Here is a 14,430-nt window from a genome sequence, read left to right as displayed (position 1 = left end):
CCTGTCTGCCAAATGCAGCTGGTCTCAGGAACAGAGCATGGTCAGAGAGCTAATGCAAGTGCTGTGGCCAAAGCTGCAGAGGACCATGTGGCAGATGCTCACCATCAAAGTCTCACACTCACTGCAGGAGACCAGAGAGATCAGTGCTAAGAAAAGGAACAAAGAGCTCTTATATTGCTCTGCATGTAGCTCTGGTCTGGAGGTGAGAGGGACAGGCGACCAGCTGCATGTCATCTCACAGCTGGATTCCCATGGTATCCCACATTTGCTAATCTTTTTCCCAGGCATCAAAGACAAAGAACAGATGGGGTAATAAAACTCAAAGCTCCTGTAATATTTCATATCCCTGAACTACTGTATAACCATTAATTCCCCAATACCCCTTTGAAAAAGACCATACTGTTATCTTCAGTTTACAGATAGGCTAAAGAGACTGAAAACTTAATTGATTTGCTCCGAGTACAATAGCAAACCATTGGAAAAACCAAGAGCTGGAAATCAGGAGCTCCTGGTTCAAGTTGAAGGTGCAGTCAAGTGGACAGGCAGACAGCTAGTGTCACTGAACACACAGTCAAGAGAACACCTTGAGGCAGCAAGCACTTACGCTCTGTGTAAGATGCCTGTGGGCTGTAAAGCCCAGCTACTGTACCAGAGTTCGTGTGCGAAGTCACTCGGTCACTCACCCTGCGGTAAAGGTGAAGGGCTCTGCGCATGCTGTCCTGGAGCTCGGACACCACGTGCTCACACTGCTCTATGCTGATGCCCGACTCTGGAGGGAGGAAAATATGAAAGGACAAGTTAAAGCACAGACACTCCACTATCCACAGCCTCACAGTCTGGTAAGAAAACAGGTTTTTAAATGTATATCTGAAATATCATGTACACATAACTTGTCATTCAATACTTAGGGCTGGATTGAGCAAATTATTAAATAGGCACATTCTCCTTCATATTAACTAGACATGCTGCTTGCTTCAAACACCCCTATTTTTCCAGTCTTTAGACTCTCCAAAATCAGCAATGTTTTTCCTCAGATTGCACATTTTTGTTACAGTCACAGTCACAGATTACCCACATGATTTCCAATTACAATTAAAGCCATGTTTGTATGAGGGCTTCCAGTGGCAAGAGGGACTGATCCAAAGAGCCTCTAATTTAGCTTCTACCTAGTTAGAAATCTACAAGCTTCCCCTCACACATCCTTCTGCACAGTGTATTAAAAGCACAGAGGATGATGGATTATACTGAATTATTGCAATGTTCTCTAGTGAGGACTGAGTTCCAGAGGAGCTGTGACAAGCAAACTCAGAACAGAATTGCATTGCTGAGCAACCCATGACATACACTGCTGATAGACCATAATCCAAAACTAAAAAATAAAAGCAAGCAACTGAAGGACAGCATCTTCTGCCTGTCCCCACCAGATATTATCTCCAAAACATGAGTTGAAGACCTGCAATCTTTATACAATAAACACTTTCATGATTTAGACATAAACCATGAACAAAGACAGACGCACAAGCACAAAAGTTTCCAATCTGCAAAGGCCTGGACAAAGGATATTCAACTTTCTTTAGTTACCCAAGCCCAAAATTTTGTCACATTAGCCCTGTAATTTCTGCAACTCTAAGAACACCATCTTTGAACAGACTGGAGAGGACTTAAGCTAATTTTATTAATACATCTAGATGATGCATAAACAAATACAGCTAGAAAAACATCTACTTATACATAAACAAAAACATCTACAAAGAACAAAGGGGCACGAACAAATCCTTCCATCTGCATCCTTTGATCTTAAATCACCCATGGAGTCTGAGGACAGTGGGCTTCAATACAATCCAAGACTCTTGATTTCTGCCCCCTCCTTCCCTATTTATGTTTGAAACCCAGCTGTTTCTTCTCATTTCTCTTTTCTGGATTTCTCCTCTGATCATTGTTTTTATGCTGGTCTCCAGCTCTGGGAGGCTCCAGTCAGGAGAAAGATCACAAAACCTAATATAAATGCTTAAGTAACAGGCATTTTCTGCCTCTCAGGTGTGTGGAGCAGAGCTCTTCAGAAACTAGCAGAGAATATTAAACACAGCAACAGTATTAAGCACATCTACAGAATTTTAACTGTAGATGTCAAAGTGCTCTAGTAAGTACAATGAAGTCTCTTTATTTGCAGCTGTTATACAAGGAAATGGAAGGACAGAACAATTAAGAGGAAATCCAAAGTAGCAGTGCAAGTCAGAAAAAAGCTTAAGGCTGACAGCTGTCTACTGAGAAAAAAAAAAAAAACATTGCGATCCACAGTGCTATATCATTCTAACTCACTAAAGGATGCTGTTAAATATTCTGTCAGGGTGTGCTATGTCTTGGGAGTTGTTACAAATAATAAAATCAATACTGAAAAAAACCTTGCTCTTTCTCTGTGCTACCTGTGTTAATTCTGCAAACTGACCAAAAAACATTTGCTGTGTAGCCTGATTTGCAAATCTAGAAGAGAAAACTCAGCCTAAAGAGCACAGACAACTACAATTCTGCTGAAGAATGTGATTCCACAGCTTCAGGCTGCAAATGGTACTAGAAGAAACCTCACCCCTGTAGGGGGAGGGTCTGAAAATTTCAGTTGCACTCACTGTTCTTCAGAGCAGCAACAGGTATAACTGCAGGTCCCTCAGACAAAACGTCACATTTCCTGTTTTACATAATAGCGCTTCAATCTTAGTGTGTTTGATCCCTTTAGAAATGCAAAAAGAAAAATAAAAGTGCACCAAAACCAGAGTAAACCCTCTGCAATGTTTTGGTGCAGAAATATTGTGCTTAACCATATTGTGTTGCACCATGCCGATGAATGGTGCAAAGCCTGGCACCACAGAAGGTAATCAATCACAGGATTACAGAGCTATCCCTTCTCAGATATGAGTAAGAACAACATAACAAAAGGGATAAAAGCTGTATAGCCTCTTAAGGTACAAGCTACCAGTGCAGTGGTTAAGATTCAGCTTTCTAATGCACAACTCAGAAAGGTGAACTTCCTTTCTGATTGTGACACAAAAAAAAAAGAAAAACCTCAGGAGAAGATGTGGAACTAAACAGTGCCACAAACTTTGTCACTGGAGGTTTTCCTGCCTTGGAAGGCAAGATTTCTGCTTCAATTTGAACTTATATGCTAGTATTCATTTGATTGAATTACCTTAAACTGAGATCTGTAACAGGTCTTAGAGCTGTTTTCAGCAGGTCAAAGTTTTTCATCTTGTAACTTTTTCTCCAAACTAGAGATAATCCAAAAATTACCACATATTTTTTTATGTTCAAACCCTGCACATATTCAGTTTGCAGACATGTCCTTAAAGCAGAGTGATAACAGCACAAAGGCCTGCTTGATTTCACAGGTAGCTACACAGCAAGGAGCTGTAGCTTCATGAGCTTTATCTCATGGGAGAAAATTGTATGCAAACCCTTCTGGAAAATTGTATGCACACCTGCATATTAACAAAGGAAAGTTTGAGCTGCCTGGCATAACTTCACTGTCAGTATTACCCGTGCTTGTTTGGTTCTGTTAGCACATGTTGGCCTGCACCTTCATTTGCTGGCCAAACATGCTCCAAGAGGAGGGTGGGGGATGTGACCTACATATTTCAGGGGATTCCCAGCATACCAGCTTTCAGTATTGACCACAAAGAGATTTGAGCCCCTAGAGGTAATTGTACAGCTAAATCACTAAAATCATAACAATTCTGAGGTCTACAAAACCAGCTAAGAAGGACTGTCAGACATAAGACCCAGAGGAAATGGAAACTAAAGACTGAGAAAAAGATGTTAGATTGAAGAAGTGTCTCACCATTGAGGGGATGGTTTATGGAACGAGACAGGTGCAGACAGGACGAGACAGGCCAGAAGCTGGACGTAAAGAAATGTGATGGGATCGTGAGGCGGTTCACAAAGACAGGAGACAGAAGGGGGAAGATAAGAGATGGGTATCCATGCACACCTGAGACCTGTGCCGAGGCAGTTAGAGCTGTAGGAGACCTGGGCCTGATGGGGTCTAGTGGGCAAAGTCCAGGTTGGCTGTCTAGCACACAGGCGATGCCGGTGATCCTCTCCCTGCCCCTGGGCAGTGTGCTCTCAGGAGACCTTGGGTGCTGGCCCTCTGACACTTCCCTCAGTTTTAGACTAGCGACCCCTGGCTCATCCTGGCAATCTGTCCTTGAGACTGGATAATCCACTGGGCTCTCCTTAGCAAGCCCTGTTGAGACCTCTCTACCAGGAACCAGAAACCCAGCAGTTTGAATCTCCCTCTTGGAGGTTCGGACCTCAGGAAAAGAGGGTTTCTTTTTAAAGGCCCCAGCAGGTGACTGTGGAGACTGTGGCTCAAGCAGGGTTTTTGTTTTGGTAGTGGGTGAGAAGGAGGCCAGTGTGGGTCTATCAGGCAATGGCTTAGGAATGTCAAGAATCAGATGTGCTCGGTTTGATGATGCCAACTTGCTGTGGAAGGACTTGGGAGATGAGCAGTTTACAACTGGCTGGAGTGCAGGTTTCACTGGAACATTTTCTTTCACTGGCAGCTTAATCTTCTCAGCATCTGATGTGGAACTAAATTGTGTCTTCTCTGTCACTGGAGGACTAGTCCTCCCATCAGTCAACATTTCAGTGGAGCAACCAAGGTACAGATTTTCCCCTACAGATATGCTCCTTGACATCTTAGCCCGGAAGCTGGTTGTGGGGTTCATGTAGGACTTTGGTTTTGCAGCCCTGACATCTTTGGCCAGCAGAGCACCAGATCCATCCATCTTCAACATACTGGCTGATAACACCCTGCAATTGTTAGGTCTGGGATCCTTCTCAACCACCAAAAGAGTCTGAGGACGCTGCTTGGCAGAGGATATCACTCCTGGACCCTTATCTGTGAAAATTAAACAGATAAACATACCAAAAATAGACAAGAGGCTGCAGTGAATTCCTAAATTGGAATTTAACATGGCTCAGCTCAGCCCCTGTGAGATGTGTACAACCATAACCACTAGTTCAGGTCAGTATCACCAAGTCTCAACAGCTTTTTTTTTCTTTTTTTTTGCCATTCCTCATCCTGCTCAGACAATGCTGTTTTCCTCATGACAGAAATTTGTTCTTAACATCTATGGTCAGAAGACCTTGGACCACTGTGACTCTTAAGTGAGAGGCCAGAAGAAGCAGGCAAAAACTGATATAAGAACCAGGCAAAAACTGATATGTGCTGTTGTGGTGATCATGTGGGGGTTTTTTTTGTTTTTTTAAACAAACTTATTAATGGTTAGTGAGTTACTTGTTTCAAAAATAGAGTTATTTCACACAGTAGGCATGGATAGAGTAAGCTCTCTGTTACTGTCTCTTCCCTCTTTCTCTCCTCCCCACCCTGGGGAGCTTCAGTCTTAGCTTGGAGCAGCCACCCACAGCAAGGGAGAATATTTTTGCAAATAGTTCATTTCACCCTTGCCATCTGTGGGAGTGCTTCTCCCACAGATGTCAAACAAATATCAGAGACTGATAGTTAGAAGAGCAGCATCTGCATTACAAGTTTAAAATATTAAATTATATTTTAATTAATATTTAAAATATTTTCCCTTGACAGGCTAGGAGTTAGAAGACATGTAAAGCCCATAGCTCAGAATGCAGAAAGACAAGCTTAATTTAAATCCTCCACTGAGAAGTCCCCATTTCATTCTCAGCTTCATACCATCATTCCAACGTGTGTCCTTACCCTCATGCACGAGGTCATGCACTGACTGTGCCTTCCTCATGACTGCATTCACAGGGCCTTCTGGAAAGGAGGCAATAACCCGTCCAGGAGCCATCCCAACTCTGCTGGGCTCCAAAGCTGATCTGCGCTTTTTCTGCACACAGGTAGCTCGATTTGAATTTACATTCTCCAGGAGCTGGCTGTTCTCCGGAGCATCACCAGGATGGCTGCTGTCATTTTTCAACAGGTTTGCTGTAAACTGACTGCTCTGGGTTGGTGGCTCGATGGGCTTTGAAACCAGTGTCAGATTGGATGAAGAGAGTGACAATTGTCTAAAGAACGCAATAAAGAAATCCCAGTTAAAACAAGTAAGTGTGTTCCCCTGGATAGAAAGGAACATGCATTAAGTTTCTCTGGAATTAAGAACTCCTCCCTGTCTGGATTTTTTGAGTCAAAAATGCCCTAAGCTGTTACCACTTAATTCTACTCAACCCTGCAAGCTCTGGTCTTCAGGCATTTGACTAGAGACTGCAATCACAGATAGCACTGGGTTGCTGTTTCCAGGGAGGACACCATAAAAAGTGAAGACAAAAGAGAAGGAAAAATTCCAGGCATAGGAAAGACTGGGCAAAGTCAGGTCAGGTCTTTTCTCTCAGCTCACCTTACTAAAATTTAAATCTTTTCAATTCTAAGATAACTCTAAGAGGAAGTAAATATGCTTTCCTAACATTATGAAAGCATAATGACTAGGAAAGCTGCTCAATTAGCAGCTTTCCAAGAGGAAAGCCTAATTTCCTCTTCCTCTCCACTTCAGACAAACACAGTTGGGCTTACTTCAGAAAGGAGGCCAACTTCCAAGCTGACATGTTTAAACAGCTGAACAGATTCAAAGCCCAGAGGTTTTCATAATCAAAAACTACCTCCCCTGTTACATCTTTAGAGCACCAGTGACTTCCTTCACTGCAACTCTCCAGAAGCTTACACAATAGCTACCATTGGTTTTCTTCCCAAATATACATGAATCAGACTAAGAAGCATTCCTGACAGCAGCAACAGCAGCTGAATACAGCAATAACAAACAAATTTCCCTACCATGCTGAATCTGGACACAGCTGGTGAACCTTAAAAGATGTATTCAAATCTGCTTAGTTCTATATGATAAAATTCCTTTGAGCTAAGATTTTAGGTTGTCATTTTAGAGCAATACAAGAGTATTTGTTTGTTTTAAAAATTTATTAACCCAAATCAACAAAAGCATTCACCAAACATTTTCATTTTTTTTTAATTTATTTGTTGAGATTTATTTTTTTTTAATAACAAGGAAAACGGCTTGCAGAGGCCTTTTGGAGTGCTTTAGGGAATTTTGGAAGAATAATATCCCTGTGAGGCTTTTTGTGAGATACCAGAACACCCTGTGAAGGCATGGGACCAAGAAACAAAGCTGAGTAAGAAAGGACTGTAAAACAAAGGAAAAGTTGACAAATCTACTTTCATTGTCCAAGCTGAATGAAATGCAAAAGAATAAGCAGAGCATAAACAGTGAAGAGTAAATTAGATTATTAGTGATTCCTCCAACTTAGCCAACCAAGGCATTAATCATGAAACAATTAAGCACGTTGTTGAAAGAGGGAAAAGAACAAACAATAGTGTTACATTAGAATAAACAGAATAGCAAAAGTGATCCAGGATAACCTGACCAAATCACAAGAGTCTGCAAACAGCCTGCCAAGGGCTGTGCTAACACTTAGCTGTGCCTAGGCACACCAAGGCCAGAAGTTTGTTCAGCTATTTTCACCAAGAACCTAGTGTGAGACCTACTCATATTAGTATAAATACACAGACAGAAACACTCAAAATAAGCAAAGCCATACCTGAGAGCCGGGGACTGGGAAAGAAAGCGAGAGGAAATGCTGAGGGTTTCGGTTCTTTCCAGATTCCTACATGAGCCACCTAAAAATTTTGGTTAGAGGAGAAAGAAAAATGAGCAGTTTATTTACAGAACATTCTCTGTAAATTTTCTTATCATAGACACTACAAAGTGTTCCCTGATATCCAAGGGGATTTTTTTAAGCTAAAGCCACAGAGAATGAAATAATTGTATTTCCTTTGCCTTTAATGTTCTACTTAGATTACTCTGCCTTAAGCTGCTACTCTCCCTAAGGGTACGCCTCCTCCTTTTTTGCTTCCCTTTGTGTCCTGTCCTGCCTATAGAACTGTGAGGCACTGGCATGAAGCAGAAAACAAACCCATCAAAGAGAAAAAAAAAATAAAAGGAAAAAAATAAAAGGGAAAAAAAACCCGAAAAACTCACATAGATATTTCTGCCTGTAACCATTATCAATTCTAAAAAGATATGCTTTGTTCTGGAGTTGGTCGGTAAAGACAAACCAGCTCCTTTGCCACTCTGATGTCTCCTCTTATTCTCTCTCTCCACCCTGCTTTTGAGCCTTTTCTTTTGTGACACTGGCTATGCCTTGATGCACCACTAGAGGCCACTGCGTGTCACCTATGCGGGGCTGAATGCGCCGTCAATACCTTCCTCCACAACAGGAAAAACCCGTCCGGGAGCAGCGTAACAGCTCTTTAGGATTCCAGGGACAATACCTAACACAAACTGACACAGAGCCCAATCTCATCAACACAAAATAACACAGAGACCGATGAAGTTAACAGGTTTTAACTCTTTAAGCCTCTTAGACTGTTTTCCATTTCTTCCCCTCTCCCCACATACACACACATCCATGAAAGCCTAGCAGAACTTGTAGCCGGTTTTGGTTTATACAGGAGAAAAAATCAGGAGTGACCTTACAAAGTCTTCCCACTGAAAATACAGAGATGTACCTTTTCCATCAGTGTTGCTCAGGGTCCCAAAATGCTCCTTGAGGAACTTTTCCTGATCAGGTATCTGAGGAATTTCTCCCTCAGGCATGCTAGTACCCACATCCTCCTCTCCTTCTTCTCCCTCCAGGTCTGAAACACCATCTACGCTTAGAGGCTCAGTACCTTCGGAATCTGGGAAAAGGCAAAAAACCCCAGTGCTGTAAAAACTAAATCACAGTAACATTAGCCAGATTAAAAAAAAACAAACAAAACAACAAAGATGCTAAATTGAACTTAGAATGCTAAAGTCAGTCAGCATTACATGCAGTAATTCTCTAATCTATCGTATCTTACAAACGGCATAGCCTATGGCATAATCAGTACTAAACCTGCCTCCTTGGCTAGGGAGGTAAGAGAAAGCCAAAGGTGCACAAGGAAAGAAGGAAAATGCACCAACTCCTGCTTCTACAGTGGCTTCGTTGAGGTGTCTGTTCAAACGCCCCTGAATCTGTACAGCAGTACCAGTGTGACTAATAGGAGTGGGACCTCAGGTCAGCTCACTAAGAGCTCATGTATAAATAAATACATTTATAATGGCTTTACATCTCACCTTCATTCGGCTGGTCTGGGCTGGACAGACGACTGCTGCTGTAATCTACAGAGCAGGCACTGTCTGGACTGTGTTTGTCTGGGCATCCATTACTGTGATAACCTCTACACAGCTTCCCATGGGGCAATGCTTTTACCTGGAACTCACTACAAGAGAGACAGGAAGTAACAGCACTGGAAGAGGTATTTGTTTACATGTAAAGAAGCACATTTTAACTTTAATAAGGCCTTACCTGTGTTAGTAACACCTTTTATTACAAATGTAAGGCTTTAAAGAGAAAAAGAAGTTGATTTTTCTCATCATAATACAGTAAATTTTTTGCATTTCATTAAGCTTGGACATGGAAGTCCCAAGGGGACTGTCTGATTTTCTGGGCATTTTCAGTTCCCATGATTACCAGGCACCAACAGCACTCTGCTCTGGCTTGATTTCCAGCACAGGTGAGGAACAAATGTGGAAGTTTACATGATGAAAAAAAAAACTAAAACCAGGCCTACACCTGCAGGAGAGAAACTCCAGTTTGCCATAGATTTAAACTCTAATACACTTTTTTTCCCATGTTCATGACCTGCTTCTTTGGGCAAATTCTGTGATGCAAAATATACAAGATTCTGGCTTTGAGAAAGACTAATTTACTGAAGAACACCACACAAAAATACAATCTTGTATGACGGGGTTACTGATTTCTGTTGTGATTTCATGGGTCTCATTTTGTCAAATTTCACCAGCACTATTCTTTGGCCTGATGCCTAAGGACTTCCATTTTTCACTTCTGAAATACTTTGGTTTCAAATGTAGTCCAAGGCAAGGTAGGATGCAGAAGTCAATCAACAGAACTGAATGGCAGCTACCCCTGGCAGCTTCCATACACTGCAAACATTTCCATGTGTCCAGTCTGCATCCAACATCACAGGAGGGTCTCCCTTTCTTACATGATGGAGCAGCACATGGGTCTACTCTGTCCAAAGGTTATCATCACAAAATTAAAAATGAAAAATAAGCTAGGTGAAACCTAGCGGCCTCAACTGCAAAATCTTGGCATACACTCTTGCTTGAAAGTCTGTCTAAAGCTATCAGTCCTGCTCTCTGTAACATGACAGAAAACAAAGGAAATTAAACAGCTACTAGCATCAGGTTAAGAGGGGAAGGGAAGAACAAATTTCAGGGAAGAAAAATAAAAGGGAGCACAGAAAAATTAAATTATGTAAAATTATAACAGAAGAAACAGCAGAGGAATAAAAAAGGTCTCCACTGTCTCCAGTGTCCTTTTCAATTCCATCTGTATTGAGCAATTCATTCTATTTCCCATAGAAGAATAATCACACACTACGTTTGCTAAATTCTTGCCCAATTTCCATAAAATTTCTCCTGGGTAGGCATTTCACTGCCACGTATGTGTCACTGTCAGTGAGTTTTCCAGCTTCCAAGTTTTTCCTTGCTATTTTCAACCCTGATAAGGGAGAAAGCAAAGAGGCTACTCTCAAGTTGTTTACTCAACAAAAAAAGAATTGGAGGAGACTGTTAATATGCAGTTCCTTCAGAGAAAAATTATTTTAATGGTGCCTTCTTAGCTTCATAGTTTCATATTCCTCTAGCATCCATCTGACATAAAACTCCCAACTAAACATGCCTGACATCAATTAGGCAGTAAGTCAAATCATCAAAGTTACCACACAAGCTGCAAGAAAACCAGAACAGAAACATCTGAGCCATGCACAGCAGAGAGCTTATTTTTAACCTGCTAGAGTCTGTGGGATGGATTTCATCTTGGTCAGGGTAGATTACACATTCCTCACTCTCAGAAGGCTCCAGTTCCTGAGAGAAAATCCCCTCTTCACAAGACACAAGCCGAATCACTTGGGGTCGTGCACAAGACCCGTTATCTTGTGGAGGTACCGCGCTGCCAACCTGGTTTAATTAAAAAGAGAAAAAACTAGATATTACCAGTGTTTTACCTTACATCAGCAAGTGCTGTGCAGGGGTAGAAATTGCATTATAGCACAGAATATGTTCAGCAATCTGAGATCATAAAACACAGCAATCTTTGTCTTTTCTGGTCCTTATTTACTAAACTTGTCAGACTACTGTTGTACTTTCCAGGTTTGTTTCCTGTTTGCAATTCCCTAAAGTTCTTTGGTAAGAACTCTTTGATCACACATCAGGAATATAAGCCATGTGGCAGCAGGTTCTTCCATTACCTTCTATAGACTGATTGGACAATTCACAAAACTGGGCCATTTCAGCTCAAAAACTGAATTACTGCACACAACAATCTGAATCCTCTTCTCAGTCACACAGTTATAGGGGAGGGAAAACTTCTAATGAAGCTAAGCACTGGACAGACTGCTACTGGAAAATAGGCACTAGCTTTCTGAGGATGAGCACATATTACTTGCTGTGACCCATCAATAGAAAGATCAAACAGAATTTACTCATCTAGCACGGCCAGCATTAAGGGCTTCATGTGAGCTGCATCCCAGTGGTTACAGGAGTCAAGAAACTGCATCCCAGCAGAGTGAGCTAACAGATTACCAAGTTTTTACACACCAGTATCTCCAAGCTCAACTTCTCAGCTTGTTTTTGACATAAATATTCAAAGAGCTAAAAGCAAACATGAAGTCTTCCTGCCATTGAAGAGAAACCTTGACCCCATATGATCTCTGTGATAAGACAGCAGAATCACACATTGCAGGAGTATTAATTACAATAAAGCTATCTAATAAAGTTCCTCAAAAGTCATTTAGAAGACCTTTAAAGATAAAAAGAATGGCCTCAGGTAGTAGTAAATGTAGGTAATAACAACTAGATGAAGAGCAGATGCACTCAGAGTGGGTTCCCCTCCTCAGAGCAGTACTGCCCTTACTTTGTTGATGTGCACAGGAAGGTCAGTGTGCTCTTCTCTGTCATCCCCATTGCTGTTTTGAGACAGCGAGTCTCGACTTGGAGAACGGGAAACAGAGAAGGACTCCAGCTGGCGTAGGTCAAGCATGGATTTCACAGTCATCTCTATGCTGCTGCTCGGCTGCGACCAGCGACTACGCTGCCTGGGCATCTTGCTCATTGGTGCCTCTGAGCGCTGGATGGCTGCTATCTCTTTGGCCTGAAGGAAATTAAAACACAGACTGCCTTAGAGACTGAGTTTGGCTGATGGAAAAATAGGAGAAAAAACACAAGAAACACAGAAGAATATAATTGTGTCCATCTCAATAAAAGCCTCAAAACTGTCTAGGAGACAGCCTGAAAGGCACCTTTAATTATAAAGCATCAAGTAAAAATGATACTTTTGTTGCTGCTTCTTGCACAAATGTACAGTTAAATGTCTTGCTCAGATCCAAGCATATGAACAGCTTCAGCACCACATGAGATTCAGATCAAAAATGAAAAGACAAAAGCGTAACATCTGATGGAAAAAGACTGATGTAAAAATCCCAAGTGCAGCTCTAGACTCCAAACACCCTAGTCTCTTAAACTAGGCTCTATTTTACCATCCCTAAATCATTCTTCAGAGAGAGGCTTCTCAATGGTTTCCCACCACAGCTGCACCTTTCCCACACGTGCAAATGAAGATTTTAATCTCTCCGGGGATTTCTCCTTCAGTTTCCTTGTAACAAGAAATACAATCTGAAGGTTTAATAACTCACCCTCCTCATTTCCCAATGGGAAAGGCTTCTTGAGAGGGTAAGGTCTGGATCTGCAAAGGTAAAGAGACATGCACCTAGTTGACATCCTGGCCAACAGTCCAGCTTTTGAACTACCTCTTACTTCATCTTTCAAGAAAGGCAGTATTCCTACACCTTTTGAACCACTGTCAATACATGCTTTACCACTGACTACCCAAATCATTGTATCAAAATTTTAATGGAGACACACAGTTTTATGTAAGATATCCATTGAATCACTGCAGAACACTTGCAACAGTGCAGTGTCCTCCCAAATGCTTGGGAAAAAAAATCTGTTCCAATACACAGTACCATCTGTGGTAAAAATACATCAAATTAATAACAGCAATCTTTACTCTAAGTTTTATCAGACATCTCTAAAATTCTCTCTTTTGAGGAGATATCTTGATCTCTTTTGGTTTCTGCAGCATTTTAATAGCTTGTAGACCCCAGCCCATGAAACTAATTCAAAATTTCTTTAGCCAGTTGGAACTAGCAAGAAACTTGCCAATTTGACAACTGCATTTCTAGACAGAGAACTCTGAAATACACCCCTCTTCAGATGCAGGAATGGGCAGCTCCACATTACCCATTGGTATCTATCCCTATGCTTCTGCTTTGGCCTCTCTGCCCATACCTTGTTATCCCTAAGCCAGTGTCTCTCATCTTGTCCTCCCTTCACATCTATGCCATTTTCCTCCAGCTCTGCTCATGTCCCTCTCCCATTTATACCTGAGTCTCTCTCATTGTTGCAGTTGGACTGAATATGGAAAGACTGCAGCCCTCGTAACTCATCTTCATCATTGCCTTCATCTTCTCCGTCCTTATCGCTGTCTGATGAGAGTGCAGGCACAGAGGACAGGGCAGAAATGGACTCATGCCTGGAAGGCAGGAATTAGAAGGAGTATTATGGTTTATGCATGAACTGCCCACCATTTCAATCCTTACACCAGTTCTCCACCTTATCTCCATCCTTATTCAGGAGGCTGCCTCAACTCTCTCAAACAGCCCTTGCTCTAGCACAGCCCACCTCTGAGAAACAGGGCAAGCTAAACCCTGCACAAAGATTTGCAGATCCTGCCACAACAATGTTCTGTGGACAGACCCTGCCACAACAATGTTCTCAAACACGTGGAAGGTTGACGGAAATCAGAAGTAAACAAGTGTGAAAAAGTCAAATGGAATTAAACTGGGCCTTCCATTTCAGACTGCCAATTGATAAGGTCAAGATGGTATATTATATTTGAAAGGCAAATATTTTTCTCACCCTTAAGCATTTCTTCTCTGGAACTGATTTACACATCAAAAAATGTCAGAGATAGTCTCTTTGAAAGTAATTGGATTTATGGCAAATTATCCCATAAGAGACAGGTTCACAAGGATTCCCCCAGGCAGACCCTGAAGGCACAGCCCACACACTGTAAGAGCACCATACTGACTATTTTAACTTTAAAGCACAAGGATCATGTAAAACGTATCTTGTGCAGATCTTCGGTTTAAGTAGATCAAGAAAAGTTTTGCCATACACACCTCAGAGACACTCCCAGCACAGAATTGCCACCACCAATCAAGGACACTCAATAACACCAAATTTCACTCTCCCTCTTTCTTCTCCTCCTCCCTTTCCTCTGTTCACT

At 41.8% G+C, this 14,430-nt stretch overlaps 1 protein-coding gene across 4 annotated transcripts in view; it reads right to left on the bottom strand.

Annotated features, from left to right (window-relative positions):
• Positions 1-14,430, bottom strand: part of MAPKBP1 (mitogen-activated protein kinase binding protein 1) — a 529,170-nt gene that overhangs the window by 432,486 nt on the left and 82,254 nt on the right. For 2 of the 4 annotated variants that reach the window (XM_030239799.2, XM_050975225.1), the window contains exons 21-30: positions 13,526-13,674; positions 12,776-12,825; positions 11,998-12,234; positions 10,873-11,042; positions 9,135-9,280; positions 8,546-8,716; positions 7,576-7,654; positions 5,726-6,036; positions 3,980-4,891; positions 684-769 (exon numbers count right to left, since the gene is read on the bottom strand). In XM_030239799.2, the coding sequence (XP_030095659.2) occupies positions 684-769; positions 3,980-4,891; positions 5,726-6,036; positions 7,576-7,654; positions 8,546-8,716; positions 9,135-9,280; positions 10,873-11,042; positions 11,998-12,234; positions 12,776-12,825; positions 13,526-13,674 (2,311 nt within the window). Of the gene's footprint in view, positions 1-681; positions 770-3,979; positions 4,892-5,725; positions 6,037-7,575; positions 7,655-8,545; positions 8,717-9,134; positions 9,281-10,872; positions 11,043-11,997; positions 12,235-12,775; positions 12,826-13,525; positions 13,675-14,430 lie in introns of all 4 variants that reach the window. The other 2 variants (XM_050975226.1, XM_050975227.1) reach the window with 2 other exon arrangements.

Source organism: Serinus canaria, chromosome 5, assembly GCF_022539315.1.
Source record: "Serinus canaria isolate serCan28SL12 chromosome 5, serCan2020, whole genome shotgun sequence".
Lineage (NCBI taxonomy): Eukaryota > Metazoa > Chordata > Aves > Passeriformes > Fringillidae > Serinus > Serinus canaria.
This window is presented reverse-complemented; position numbering and strand designations above follow the sequence as displayed.